General features: G+C 32.5%; 1 protein-coding gene across 4 annotated transcripts in view; it reads right to left on the bottom strand.

Annotated features, from left to right (window-relative positions):
• The window catches only part of LOC121407092 (copine-8-like), a 29,026-nt gene extending 16,711 nt beyond the window's left edge, over positions 1-12,315 (bottom strand). The window contains exons 1-8 of one of the 4 annotated variants that reach the window (XM_041598021.1): positions 12,296-12,315; positions 10,386-10,587; positions 8,818-8,858; positions 4,649-4,695; positions 4,051-4,154; positions 2,892-2,931; positions 1,276-1,349; positions 378-438 (exon numbers count right to left, since the gene is read on the bottom strand). In XM_041598021.1, the coding sequence (XP_041453955.1) occupies positions 378-438; positions 1,276-1,349; positions 2,892-2,931; positions 4,051-4,154; positions 4,649-4,695; positions 8,818-8,858; positions 10,386-10,474 (456 nt within the window). In that variant the 5' untranslated portion in view covers positions 10,475-10,587; positions 12,296-12,315. The other 3 variants (XM_041598018.1, XM_041598019.1, XM_041598020.1) reach the window with 3 other exon arrangements.
• Between the last annotated feature and the right edge of the window lie 365 nt (positions 12,316-12,680).

The raw sequence follows: 12,680 nt of genomic DNA on the forward strand, positions 1-12,680 counted from the left end.
GTGTTTCATAAAGCTGTTCGTAAGTTAAGAGTGACTTTTAAGAACGACTAGTGATCCTTTCTTGTGGTAAATGGTATATTCATTGGCGATTGTTAAGCGCGTAAGAAATGATCACCAGTTGTTCTTAAAGTCGGTCTTAACTTAACAATAGCTTTATGAAACGGCCCCCTGGAAATATTCTGGAGATATGAATAACGAATGCTTATTTTCTTACTATTGCACATGTATTGTAGTTTTTTTTTTATTACATGTATTAATAAATGACACACTTTCTCCATCTCATCATTATCACCATCATCATCATACCGTATAAAGATTTGAATTTGATTTCATCAATTTTGAAGGTGCAAATAATTCATAATTTTAAAATTTCTTACCCTACATTGGCTCATCTCCTCTCCTCTAACAATGATCTTCCCACAATCTTTCCTTGGTCCTCTATCACAGCAAAATAAGGAAGAAATTCAACAAAAATATAACAAAGAATTGCTCGATAAAGACACTATATCGTCAGTTTCAGAGAAGAAGATCAGTTGATAAAGATAATGACTCGTATTCTTCTCCAGAATTAATCTTTTCAGATGTTTTTGTTGTTTACATTACATGAGTGATTACCACACTTTTTGTTGTTACTAAATTCGAGGTCACGTATTGCAACTTGGGTTTTGAATTGAACTCTGGTATAAAATTTGTGCGTTGAATATGGATAGCCCACTGTAGCAGAATCTCTGTAACATTACAAGTCCAATTAATCAGCTTCGTTTGACACTCAAATCATTCATAATTATCAAAAATCTAACCTAAACTTGTATTCTTCAAAATTAATGCATTGGGAAACATAAGAAACAAACAATCGCAACCAAACTTTTCCAGTTTCCCATAATTTCTAACACAAATTTTGACCCTGGACTAACTTAAACTAGAATTCCAAATAGGTGCCAAGGAGAAAGCATCATCATATTTTTTTCTTGATATTTATTAATTTTCTTTTTTTGGGGGGTGTTAGCATTCATTTTGATTGGTACGAAAACTGGAATTTACATAATTTAGAACGTAACATTTTTGACAATTCTTGCCAGCACATCTGTATCAATTTTGAGGGGCCCACAAAATACAAGCTATTGCTCTTTAGAGGGACCCTCTATTTTCAAATAAAAAAAATCCTATCACATATCTTGTTATTGCATTGACTTCATTCTTTTGATCAAACAGTATTTTTCTGATATGTATTTTGTTGGAAATAAAATAAATGAAATGAAAATGAGTTGAACTTACTTGAGAGGTCTGGTAAGTCTTCCACCGCTTCCCATTATCTCACCCATAGTGCATTCCATCTTTCCTAAAAAGTCCTGTCAGAATCAGGAGATTTATTCAGATTTTATAAGTTATACAATCATTCTATTTTCAGGGCTCAAAAGACTCCAATGCCATTGAAGTTCATGAGGGTGATTGACCTTAATGCCACTCTCAATGGACTAGAAGACTTTTTTTTATCTTATTTCTATCCCAATTTGTGCTACTAGTATATCAATAGTCTGTCTTATCTTCAGCAAAATCCCCCAAAATGGATTTATCACTATTCCGATTCTTTACTTTATATAACATAGGTTATGTAGATTCGAATCAGTGATAGGTCAATACGCCATCACTTGACCATAGCTGTGAGGATCACATTTCTTATATTCTGGGTTTTGATGTTACCTCAGAGATAGATTATATGTTCTGAAGTGCGCAGCGCTGAGGGAAAGAATTATGATCATGAGGGAAAATATTCTGATTCTGATCTAATACCACTTTCATAAACCCAATCCTCCAATTAGCCGCCTAAGAATAATGCGGATAATTCAATGAAAATTGCGTTCAAAAACTCCGAAAATAATCTGCACTATATTTACGAGCGCCCGTCCTGAAAAAGGCGGATAATCGTCATGGCAACCGAACACACCCCCTCCGATGCGGTCGCGTTGGAAAAGGGTGACCTTGTGATCGCACCATGGCAATTATCCCCATTACTATCGAAAATTTCACAGAACAGTTACATGTATATTCACATCCTGGTCAGTATGCAAATTGGCAGACTGATCATGTCACCCACTGACTATTTCTTTTGTATTTTATTATATGAAATATGAAAAATTCGAATTTTCTCCTCATTGCCATGTGAAACAAAATTTTATTCCTCCCTGAACATGCTTATATTTAAGTCAAGTTGGTCTTAATTGTCAAATCTGTAAAAATTGAAATATTGCATAATTCAAACAATAAAAAACAAAAGAAATATTGAGTGAAGGACATCATCGACTCTCTCATTTGCATTTCGCTGAGTTGGGCATTCAACTGTTTTTTGTGAAAAATAAGCGAACTATAAAATTGTCAAAACTTTCCTATTTTACATCAGATTTCCATGAAATTCACAGCATTATGTTTGTTTGATTTTTCTCTATCGATTCAAATCAATAATTTTCTGGGGTGGACTTGACCTTTAAAGAAATGTGTCCTATTGTAAAATGGCCTTGCATTTAATAGAACATTGAAAAGACCTGTACTTATAATGTTACAAAATAACAATGGCAAAGTTAGCACTCTAAAGACTGTGTGATAATGCTACAACACACGTCGTTGTGGTCATCCGAACCATTGTTTTATGATCCATTAGTGCGAAACCAATTTTCATCAAACCTTCACCAATATCTTTTCTCATTTTTTTTTCTTTTTATCAAAGCAAAATTGTCAACTACCCATTAAAGCCCCCCAGTACGGTAAATAAAATAACATAATGATAATTCCTTGTGAATACTATGTGATAATTTTTTTCAATCTAACTTTTCTACTGATACAAGAATTTACTTTCTCATTTTATGCTATAAAATTCTGTGAAACTGAATATTTACATGTTTCTTTAGATCATGGCTCTTAGAGTCAACATCGTACCTGTAAAGAAATTTACAAAAGAAATAGAAAATTTAAAAAAATGAGTTAGAAATAAATCAAGGAAAAATTATGATGAATCACTTTTCAATGAGCTCTTTTATGCTATTTATCTGGGCCCTTGCATAAAAGTTGTCTATTATGGTACATTTAAAAAACTTTTGACTGGCTACTGAGCACGCTTACCGTAATAGTAATTACCATTGGATAGCAATTACAATAACTATTATGCAATGGGGTAGCGATACATGTAGCAGATAGAGAGATAGAGAGAGAGAGAGAGAGGGGAGGGGGTGAGAGGAAGAGAGGGGACCCATTTCCTGAAGGATCTAAAATGATCCATGCCTACATTTGAGGTTTCAGTCTTGATATCGACAGAGTGTGGCAAGTATCTACATACAGAATAATCTTGGATGCGTGCAATAATCTTGGATGCGTGCAATGATGATCAATGACTACAAACACACAAAGCATCTAATCAAAACATATATTATTCTCTCTTGGACTTATTGATAGCATGAAATGAGGAAGTACAAGTTAATTTGAATAAAATAGGAAAATCCAACAAGCATAGTGCTGAAAATTTCATCAAAATCAGATGTAAAATAAGATAGTTATGACAATTTTATAAAGTTTCGCTTAATTTCACAAAACAGTTCTATGCACATCCCGGTCGGTATGCAAATGAGGGAACTGATGACATGACTCACTATTTCTTCTTTATTTTATGATATGAAATATGAGATATTCTAATTTTCTCCCCATTGTCCTGTGAAACAAAGTTTTATTCCTCCCTGAATATATGGAATTACCATTGTTTGTCCTTATTGTCAAATCTGTAAAAATTGAAATAATAATGTATAATTCAAACAATAAAAAGCAAAAGAAATAGTGAGTGAGGGACATCATAGATTCTCTCATTTGCTTGTTCATAACTATTTTGTGAAAAAACTACCGGTAGCTAAACTTTAAAATGACATAACTTTCTTATATTACATCGGATTTTGACGAAATTGTCAGCATTATGCTTGTCTGATAGGCTGTTGATTAAGATCAACATTTTTCTGAGGTGGATTTGACCTTTAACATGATGAAAAGTAGTGCTCAGTAGAATTTACTCACAATTCAAACTTCAGGTGTTGAACCTCTTCAAAGAAATAATCCATGGTGAACTTCTTGACAAAGTCAGGGTTTAGAGTATTCATGATCACTTCTGAACGGCCATACTAAGCAATACAACAAAGGGTGAATGTTATAACATTTAAATAGCTCAATATAAGGTGATAATGCATATTATTTCAAATTTTGATGATTTGTTTTATCAAGATCAACCATTTGGAATAAGGTTTCTAATTGGTTAGATATGTTCTCCTTGCTATATCGTAAAATCGAGTAACATCTGAAGTATATATATAACTATAAGACATCAATCCTGAATGCATTTTGGGGTTTAAAAAATTATGTAATCCCTAAATTCCAACTGTGAGCACTGATGTGCAACTTGTATTGTGTATTATTTTGGACCTTATCTGTGATATAACAATGAATTATCACTTTGAGACTTAAAGGATATTCTTAAGAAAGTATTATTATCAGAAGCAGTTATACAGGTCTATAATATTATTCAAAAATACTAAAAACAGATAATTATGAAAATACCAATGTGCGCCATATTTTGTAATGACCATGTATAAAAATTTGGTTATCAAATGATACTTACCTCTCGATATTCATTTGATCCAAGAGCTTTCATGAAGAGGACACATACTGTTGAAATACAAATATCATAGATTGGTTGACAATTTCATTTAAAAATTAATATGCAAATGAAAAGCATGGTGAATAATTTAAATATAACATGTACATAAATATGGAGAAAGGCAAACACGCACACAAAAAGCAAGTACATGTACATGGTCAAGATTGAGGTTTTGCTCATCACAAGTTTTCAAAATGACAGGAAATTTCAAATCAAGAACACTTGCAAATGAATAACCAATTAGAGTGCTTTGTTCATCAAATGAAGAATAATGTTGTACATGTATATAGCTATAGCCTATATGAACTCAAACCAAACATTAAACTTTTTGTTCAGGATTCAGAAAAGATCTCATAATAATGATAGCTTGAGCACTTTCTTTTTACAGCTTAGTGTTGGCTTGATTTGTTTACTACTATGCTATGCTTTCTACATTCAAATTTCTATTGTTCTCAGAAATGAATTTTATAACCGAGACAGAGGAACGATAATGGAATAAGCATGGAATTTACATGAGGTTAAATGGACATGGTTGATGTTTTTTTTTTCATTTTTCAAAAGGGTGGGCAGTGATAAAGATAGACCTAAAACACTCATTCTTTGCCGAGTACCATCTTTCAAACCATCAGGTCATGCTGGTGAATTATGTGTTTTCATTGTAAATTGCAAGAACGGACAGAAATGGTATAAAGCCACTCAAGCTAGTGTAATATTTTGGTATAGATTCATTAATAATATGGATTATATCAGACTATTATTCTACTATTCATTTCTTTAAAATGAACTGTGATATTTTCATTTATTGAATCTTTGATAGAAATAAATCTGAATGTGAGATAGGAGTTCTGTACTCTCTCTCCCTCTACCTTTCTGTAACCTTCCCATTTCAGAAAATACCAAAAAGTATTATTTTAGGAAAAATATTTTGACTTGAGATGTTTTGATTATAATATTCATCAATTTAATGAATGCACATGTAGTTTTTATACAAAATCTCTAATGCAACATATTTCAAAATACATTTCATTTTATGATAAATTAAAAATGTGGAATAAAGTACAGTATTTACCAAATATATATTCCAAATTTAAATGGCATTAATCTTTCAATTAAAATGCAACAAATGCAATGACATATATGATTAACATTCAAATATTGTGTTAAAATATTCAAGAAAAGAGGAAAAAGTTTGAGAGATACACATGACAAAACTTTGCAATATTTGTCATCATGCTAAAAAAAAAGAGAGAGACATGTAAGTGCAGGATGCAAATTAGTTTGAAATGATAATTACTTGACAAAATGAAAGAAAGCAAATGAAAGGCAATGTTAATGTTTTAGCAAAGAGAACAAAAAAAAGATGATCAGAAATATATGTAATTGGAAAGTATGAGAAAATAGAGATGCACTTTCAGAAAAAACCTGAAAAAAGGTGTCAGTTTAGATCATAAACCAATAATGGAGATTTCATTAACATTTTGTAATCATGGATAAGAAATTATCATGGAAAGGCGCTGTAATTAATCAAATTATGAAAATGTACAACTGCCTGTTTCATAGATTAAATTTTGTTTAAAAATTTTTAAATTTTGTTTGTAAAATTTGTTTCTTGATACCATAATTTGCTGATTCTTTTTATATATCATTGAAAAAAATGTTACCGACTTATTTACATTTTTTTTCATTGTTTTTCAGTAAATTTTTGAATACATCTTGTTGCTTTTCTTTTTGGGGGTGGGGGCAAAAAAGATTTGAAACTAAAACAGCTATTGATATAATTTCTAATGTGAGGCGATCCAATAATCATAACCCAAACAACTCACATGTAAATCCCGTATGTCTTTTTTGCATAATCTTCATTCAATAAAATCATGCATTATCAGGCAGCTGAGAATACCAATAATTCACTTTTCATTCATCATTCACCCAAATACCTATTTTCATGACAATAGAATAAAAATTGTACACACCACAAGAAAGATCAGGATCTACATAAACATGTGTAGAAAGAAGGTATAAGAAAGTTGACGAATTATGCTGGATATTAGGATTCATGCTGCTTCATTTTAAAATAGTTTTGAATAAAGGACTACATGTATATACTTGCTGAATGATTGTTCCTTACTATTTAGGCATAGGCCTACTACTGTGATAAATTCCTGTGAACGATGAGTGAATTATTCTACAATTCATGGGCCCTATATCTAAGTTACCTATTCATGTTAAGCTGAATATATTTTTTATAGCAAATATTGTGATGTAACTGCTGATTTTTTTTCTTCAAATGAACATTTAAAATTTACTACTTAAGACTCGTTTATTCATTGAAAATACTATTACCAGAAGGTGCCAGTAACAGTGAATGGAAAGCTATGAAATGATATAGTGTACAATTCCCCAAACACCTTTTCTATGTCTTCTTGTCAAATGAAATAAAAAGTAGACACATGATTGTATAAGATGTCAAGTATATTTACTCAAGATAAAAGCAAACAATACAAAGTCCAGCTATGCCTAACAAAATCACAACCAAATGTACTGTTCTATTCATTATAATAACCAGTACATTACTCAAATTAATTTCATGAGAATTCTCTCATTAAATGAGCACAATTTGTTTAGTTTGGAGTAAAAGTACCATCAAATTAATATTTAAATAAAAAGAAGGTTTGTGTAACATCAAAATCATATTTTGGGGCTTTTTGAAGGGGGGGGGGGGTGGGGTAAAAATATTTCCATTCTCTACTTTAATACACAAAGAGGACAATAATGATTTTCGCTTGTCAATATTTGACAATGATCTCATTCATTTCAATTTTCTAATTCATTTTCCCAAGACACCCCTTCAGAAAAAAAACTTGCAACTCATTAAAATTAACTTTCAAAATATGTACACATCGCACAAGAGATTAAAGCTATCAAATGCAAGCATTAATGCATGCAAAAGTTATTAATGGTATAAATGTTAGTAAGTCCTTGCTAATTTCTTAAAAACCATGCCACTGAATCCAAACATATTTACAAAATAGTGTATAAAAAGCAGTATAATCATCTGAAATTTATCAATCCATTTTAAAGTAATTTCCCAATGCTATTCATTTAAATTTTCATTCTGCTAGCGTGTTTTGTATGCCACCTTGAAATACCAACTGGTTATAGTTTTATTGTAGATTCAATAATAGTGCTCTTTTGACAAAAATATTGGTTTGCTTCAATTTTATAAAAAAATCACATGGCGTACTCCATAATTACATGTACATGTGTATTTTCCTTACGTGGGTCACTTTTGGAAAAAATGTCCATATCCAGGATTTTTCTGAAAGACAACAACAAATATGAAAAAGAAAGGGAAAAATAAGATAGATGTATGAATTTTGTATTATGAATAATGAAGATGAATCCCTTTAATCATTGCAGAAGTCTCTTGTGGTATCACATGAGTAGGACAGGTAAAGAGAGAGGAGATTATCATGATTGCTGATTCACTGGTTTCAATTCAGTTTCTTTCACGAAAAAAGTTACAAAACAGTTTTAGTCTGATACCATTCAAGAATGCAAAAAGCATTATTGGAAAAACGATAATAGAAAGAACATTTTTTTTATGAAACTACAGAAAATAATATAAATACTTCCAATAAGGAGGAAATCTAAATCATTTTGTTTTAAGGAAAATTAATCATGGTATTGTGGTTTAAGCAAAGGAATTACGGGCAACTAAATGTTCTTGTCATTAAATGTGCAACCTGAGGGGAGAAAATTGTGATAATGATTTAGTAATGATGATAGTGAATCAGCCATCATGTTAATGGTTTAAAGAGATTAATGCAATGTGAACTGTCAGACACATTTATTAATCACAGCCTATTTCCAGACTTAAGAATCTATCAATCACTTCTTAAAAAAAAATTGTTCAGCTATCATTACCGTACGTTCTTTGATATGGCAAATAATATGACAGTATTTCAATGAATTCCATGAAATTAAATTTCATGTATGATTCAACATTTTCAAATCAATATAAATCAAAGTCACATTTAAGTGCCATAACAAAACATTAAGAATATGTTAAGTGTAAATACATTCCTTAGTCAAGAAATAGGCTATGATGTTCCACAGACAATGTTTCTTACCAGGATCAGATTGGGTGATTACATCTAGGTCAAGTATTTTCCTGTCACAAACAAATGAATCAACGTTTCTCACAAATCAACTAAGTAATGTTTCTGTCGCACCATAGAAGCCAACACCAAACCAACCAATGGTACGTCATTGAATAGAATATTGGTTGCTTTGGTGTTAGTTTCACAGACTGACTGACTGTGACTGTTATCATAACTTTGTCATACTTTGGGAACAAGAAATACCCTGCTCTTATCTGCATTCTAATTGAAACCAGTTTAGTGGAAGTTTAACATGTAATGGAAACACTTGAAGCAGTTTTGGATGCGATGTAAAGGGGTCATCCAAAACAGTTTGGAAAACCACCTCCCGATGAGGTTTTCAAGATCGCTTTGCTTAGTAAGCCTAGGAATCAAACTTTGCACGTGTTGGGCGCACTATTCAGGGTACACTGTTAGTAGAATGTCTACGCTACGTTTTTCAAATTTTGTGTAAAACATTCAAGCACACTGAGAGCGTTCCCGTAGCAACAAGACTGCTTTTCGTGAAGTGCTTCTGAAAAACCAGCTCAGGAGATGGTGGTAAGGATGCTAGCAAAGTGATCTTCTAAACTGGTTTCCTAAGCTTGTTTAAAAACCAGTTCAAGAAAGCATACTGAGAAGAGGGTCAAAGAGAAAAGGAGACAAACTACCTCGACTCTGACTAGCTTGAGAAAACTGAACTTGTTTAATCTTGTGTGTTTCAATTAGCTATCTCAGCGTTTGAAGAGTTTATAAATTCAATGGCACAACCTACCAAGTCCAGAATGCAATATAAGCATTTTTTCATCACATGATTTTATTCATATATTTTTCATTCATCTCTTTTATTCGGGAAAGTGGAGGAGGTCGGGGAGGGGAAGGAGAGGGGTTAGGGTGGAAAAATCATCATTCATTTGACTATAATGTACAGGATTTAGAAAAATGTGTGTTACAAACAGTACCACAATAAGAAAGTAAGAGTGTAAGGCTTTGTTCACAATAATCATCTTTCTCTGGATTTATTTCAAAATGTTTGATACTGATGATACAAAATGTCTACCATCCCCATGGAGCCAATGTAGATCAGCAGAAAAACTGAAGGTACGAGACTGAAGCTTTTTGCCTCTTGAATGCATGGCAAAAATGATTGTATTGAAAACAATTTGTAATTTCTTGATTAATTTTATTCAAACTAACTAACTGCACATGGACTCCGTGATATACATGTACATGCAAAGTATAGAACTGGTACAAACATACCCAGAATATGTTTTATATTCAGACTGGTCATTTGTCAGAAAAAAGATGCCATTATCTAGAAATATATTACAAAGAAGGTCTGTACATCATAAATTATTTGAAAATAATATCAATAATGTTATAATGATGATAATCAGATTACAGTCATTCTAGTGCTATTTTATCTGTATCTTTGTTGAATTCCAGAGAGAGAATGTTTTCATCTTGTGTCTTAAAATCAAACCAAATAATGTTCCATGTTGATTATCATCCTTGCATACCTCTATACAAGTATAAGACAAAAACAATCTTGTATTTACCTCGCAGAAACTGTCAACTCGACCTTTGTGGCAGGAATACTCTGTTCCGGGTCCATCATCATGAAATTAGCGTCTCCCACGTTAGCCATATCCCAATTCGTGTGTCCCGTTGTTGATACACAGTCAAATAAAGATTCTGCTATTGGCTTAGACTAAAGAGAGGGTAAAGTCAGTAGCTCAGCCCTAACTTCTTATTAAATATCTGTCATTAGAAAGAAAATGGGAACAATTCAATAAAAGAATGGTAGTGGATTGTATTACCGAACACTTTTCATAAATTCAATCATATCAAACACATCATCCTCATAATATTCACAAAATTTTCACCATAAATACACAAATACCTACAGAATATAAATATGTAAAAAATTTGACAAATTGTTTTTCATTTTTTACGATATCAGCTTCCAATCATACCCCTCTCCGCATGCGAAATATTTTGGTCCCTTGAAAAAGGTATATTACTAAAAGTGTGTTTTCTATGGAAAAAGTTGAGAAACAACAAAATCACTGGTGAGCTCTTATTTTATTGTATTGAAAATATAAAGACTTTGATAATGTATTTTTGACCATTTTGCAAATTTCATCATCTTCCTATTCAAGTTCCCTTTGGAAGGATTATGCAAAATTTGGAGCATTTAAAATTATTTTCTGATGCGTATGATGCGCCCGTTCGGTAATACAAGGCCAGCTGGTAATATTACAATCACTCATGAGACAGCTGACAGCCGTCTGTTTCAAGGAGTTTTTAAACATTTATTTTTTTAATTTCTCCTCGTACACAGATGGCTCGCTATCGTGCAGCCACCATTAGGGGACTTACAATGCAAAATCCCCCGTCTTTATTGAATCAAACTTTTGAAAATTAACGCGACTGAAATGCAAATTAATATTCCCTCTTGGCATTAATTGCCAAAAAACAGGGCAAATTAAAAGGAACCAAAACAGAGACTTACCTCAGCTGTCGCGCAACTTCAAGTCCCTGTTATATCCAAACTTAATATACCTGGTACGTGTATGTAAACATATGGCCATTGAGTCCCCTGTCCAAATCGCGCTAGAACTTCAGTCTCTGTATTTGGTGAATGAAGCCAACAGAGTTCAGTTGAACAACCAACATAACACAGACCGAAGCCTTTGGTCTAATCACTCACTAGATACAAATAGACTACATACACTCAACTGACTTGAACATGGTACATACACTGATGAGTGATGTAGGCCTAGAATATCTAGATCAGTTCTAAAAAACTTGGATCTGAAAACTCAGTAAATTATAATTCTAATACTCTACCTTTGGCTTTGGTTTTATTACAAAGGCTTTACTCAGTACAGGAGTAGCTACCAAGTTGAAATGCAAATCCACTGAACTAGCCTCACATCCAAATGCATCCTGCATGCAACGTGCAATATTGTTGATTTCCATTCATGACTCATTTGCTATTTTTAACTCCAAGAAATCTTCCATTCCACTCATCCAAATTTTCTGCCCGACTCCTGCCCTGGATTGATTGGAATCATTTGATACTTATTAAACGTTTGGATGTAAGATCAGACGTCTTCAATCATACTGCAACATCAAAATCTGAATGTCTTACCTCTAAAATCACTCAGCTCAAGTTTCAAAACTGTCTTAAAAACGCCAACAACGCACAGAGACGGGGATTCTTTATTTTAAAGTCCCATTCGTTCACTTCCACGTTTGGGTAGTCAGAGCAAAGCGCAAAGCGACACCGCCGAGTCGTCGACAAACATCGACAAATTGTTAATATGACGACAGTCCTGGTTTCAAAACATACATTACACCTTGTAGAAAACATTGAAAGCTATCAAGTTTGTAAATGGGACATACACAGCGGTGGATCTACTAACAAATTGATTATCAACAATATTTGGCAACCTTTCCTCACCTTTTTTTTTTGGCTTGGGTCATCCACTGTAAACATTAAATTACGACACGCTCCACGATTTAAAAAATATATTAAGAAATATTTTATCAGTAAATAACATCCAGTTACAAATGCTTCAAGGTTAACTTGATACATCACATCTAAATATTTATATTTCATTTTTTAAATAAAACTGCCTGACACTTTCGTGGGAAGTGGGTTAAATGTAAACAACTATTACAATAAATTTACTATCAAATATGTAATAACAAGCTTCTCATACACATACACAAAAAGGGTGTGGCTATAGTTCAATCACAGAGTTTACTCAACGAGTTAAATTTTCAACCCATCAAAATTTGTTACTGTTATTGGGTCAGGTCAGGCCGACAGACAGAAAAGGGCA

Source organism: Lytechinus variegatus, chromosome 2 (genome assembly GCF_018143015.1).
Source record: "Lytechinus variegatus isolate NC3 chromosome 2, Lvar_3.0, whole genome shotgun sequence".
Lineage (NCBI taxonomy): Eukaryota > Metazoa > Echinodermata > Echinoidea > Temnopleuroida > Toxopneustidae > Lytechinus > Lytechinus variegatus.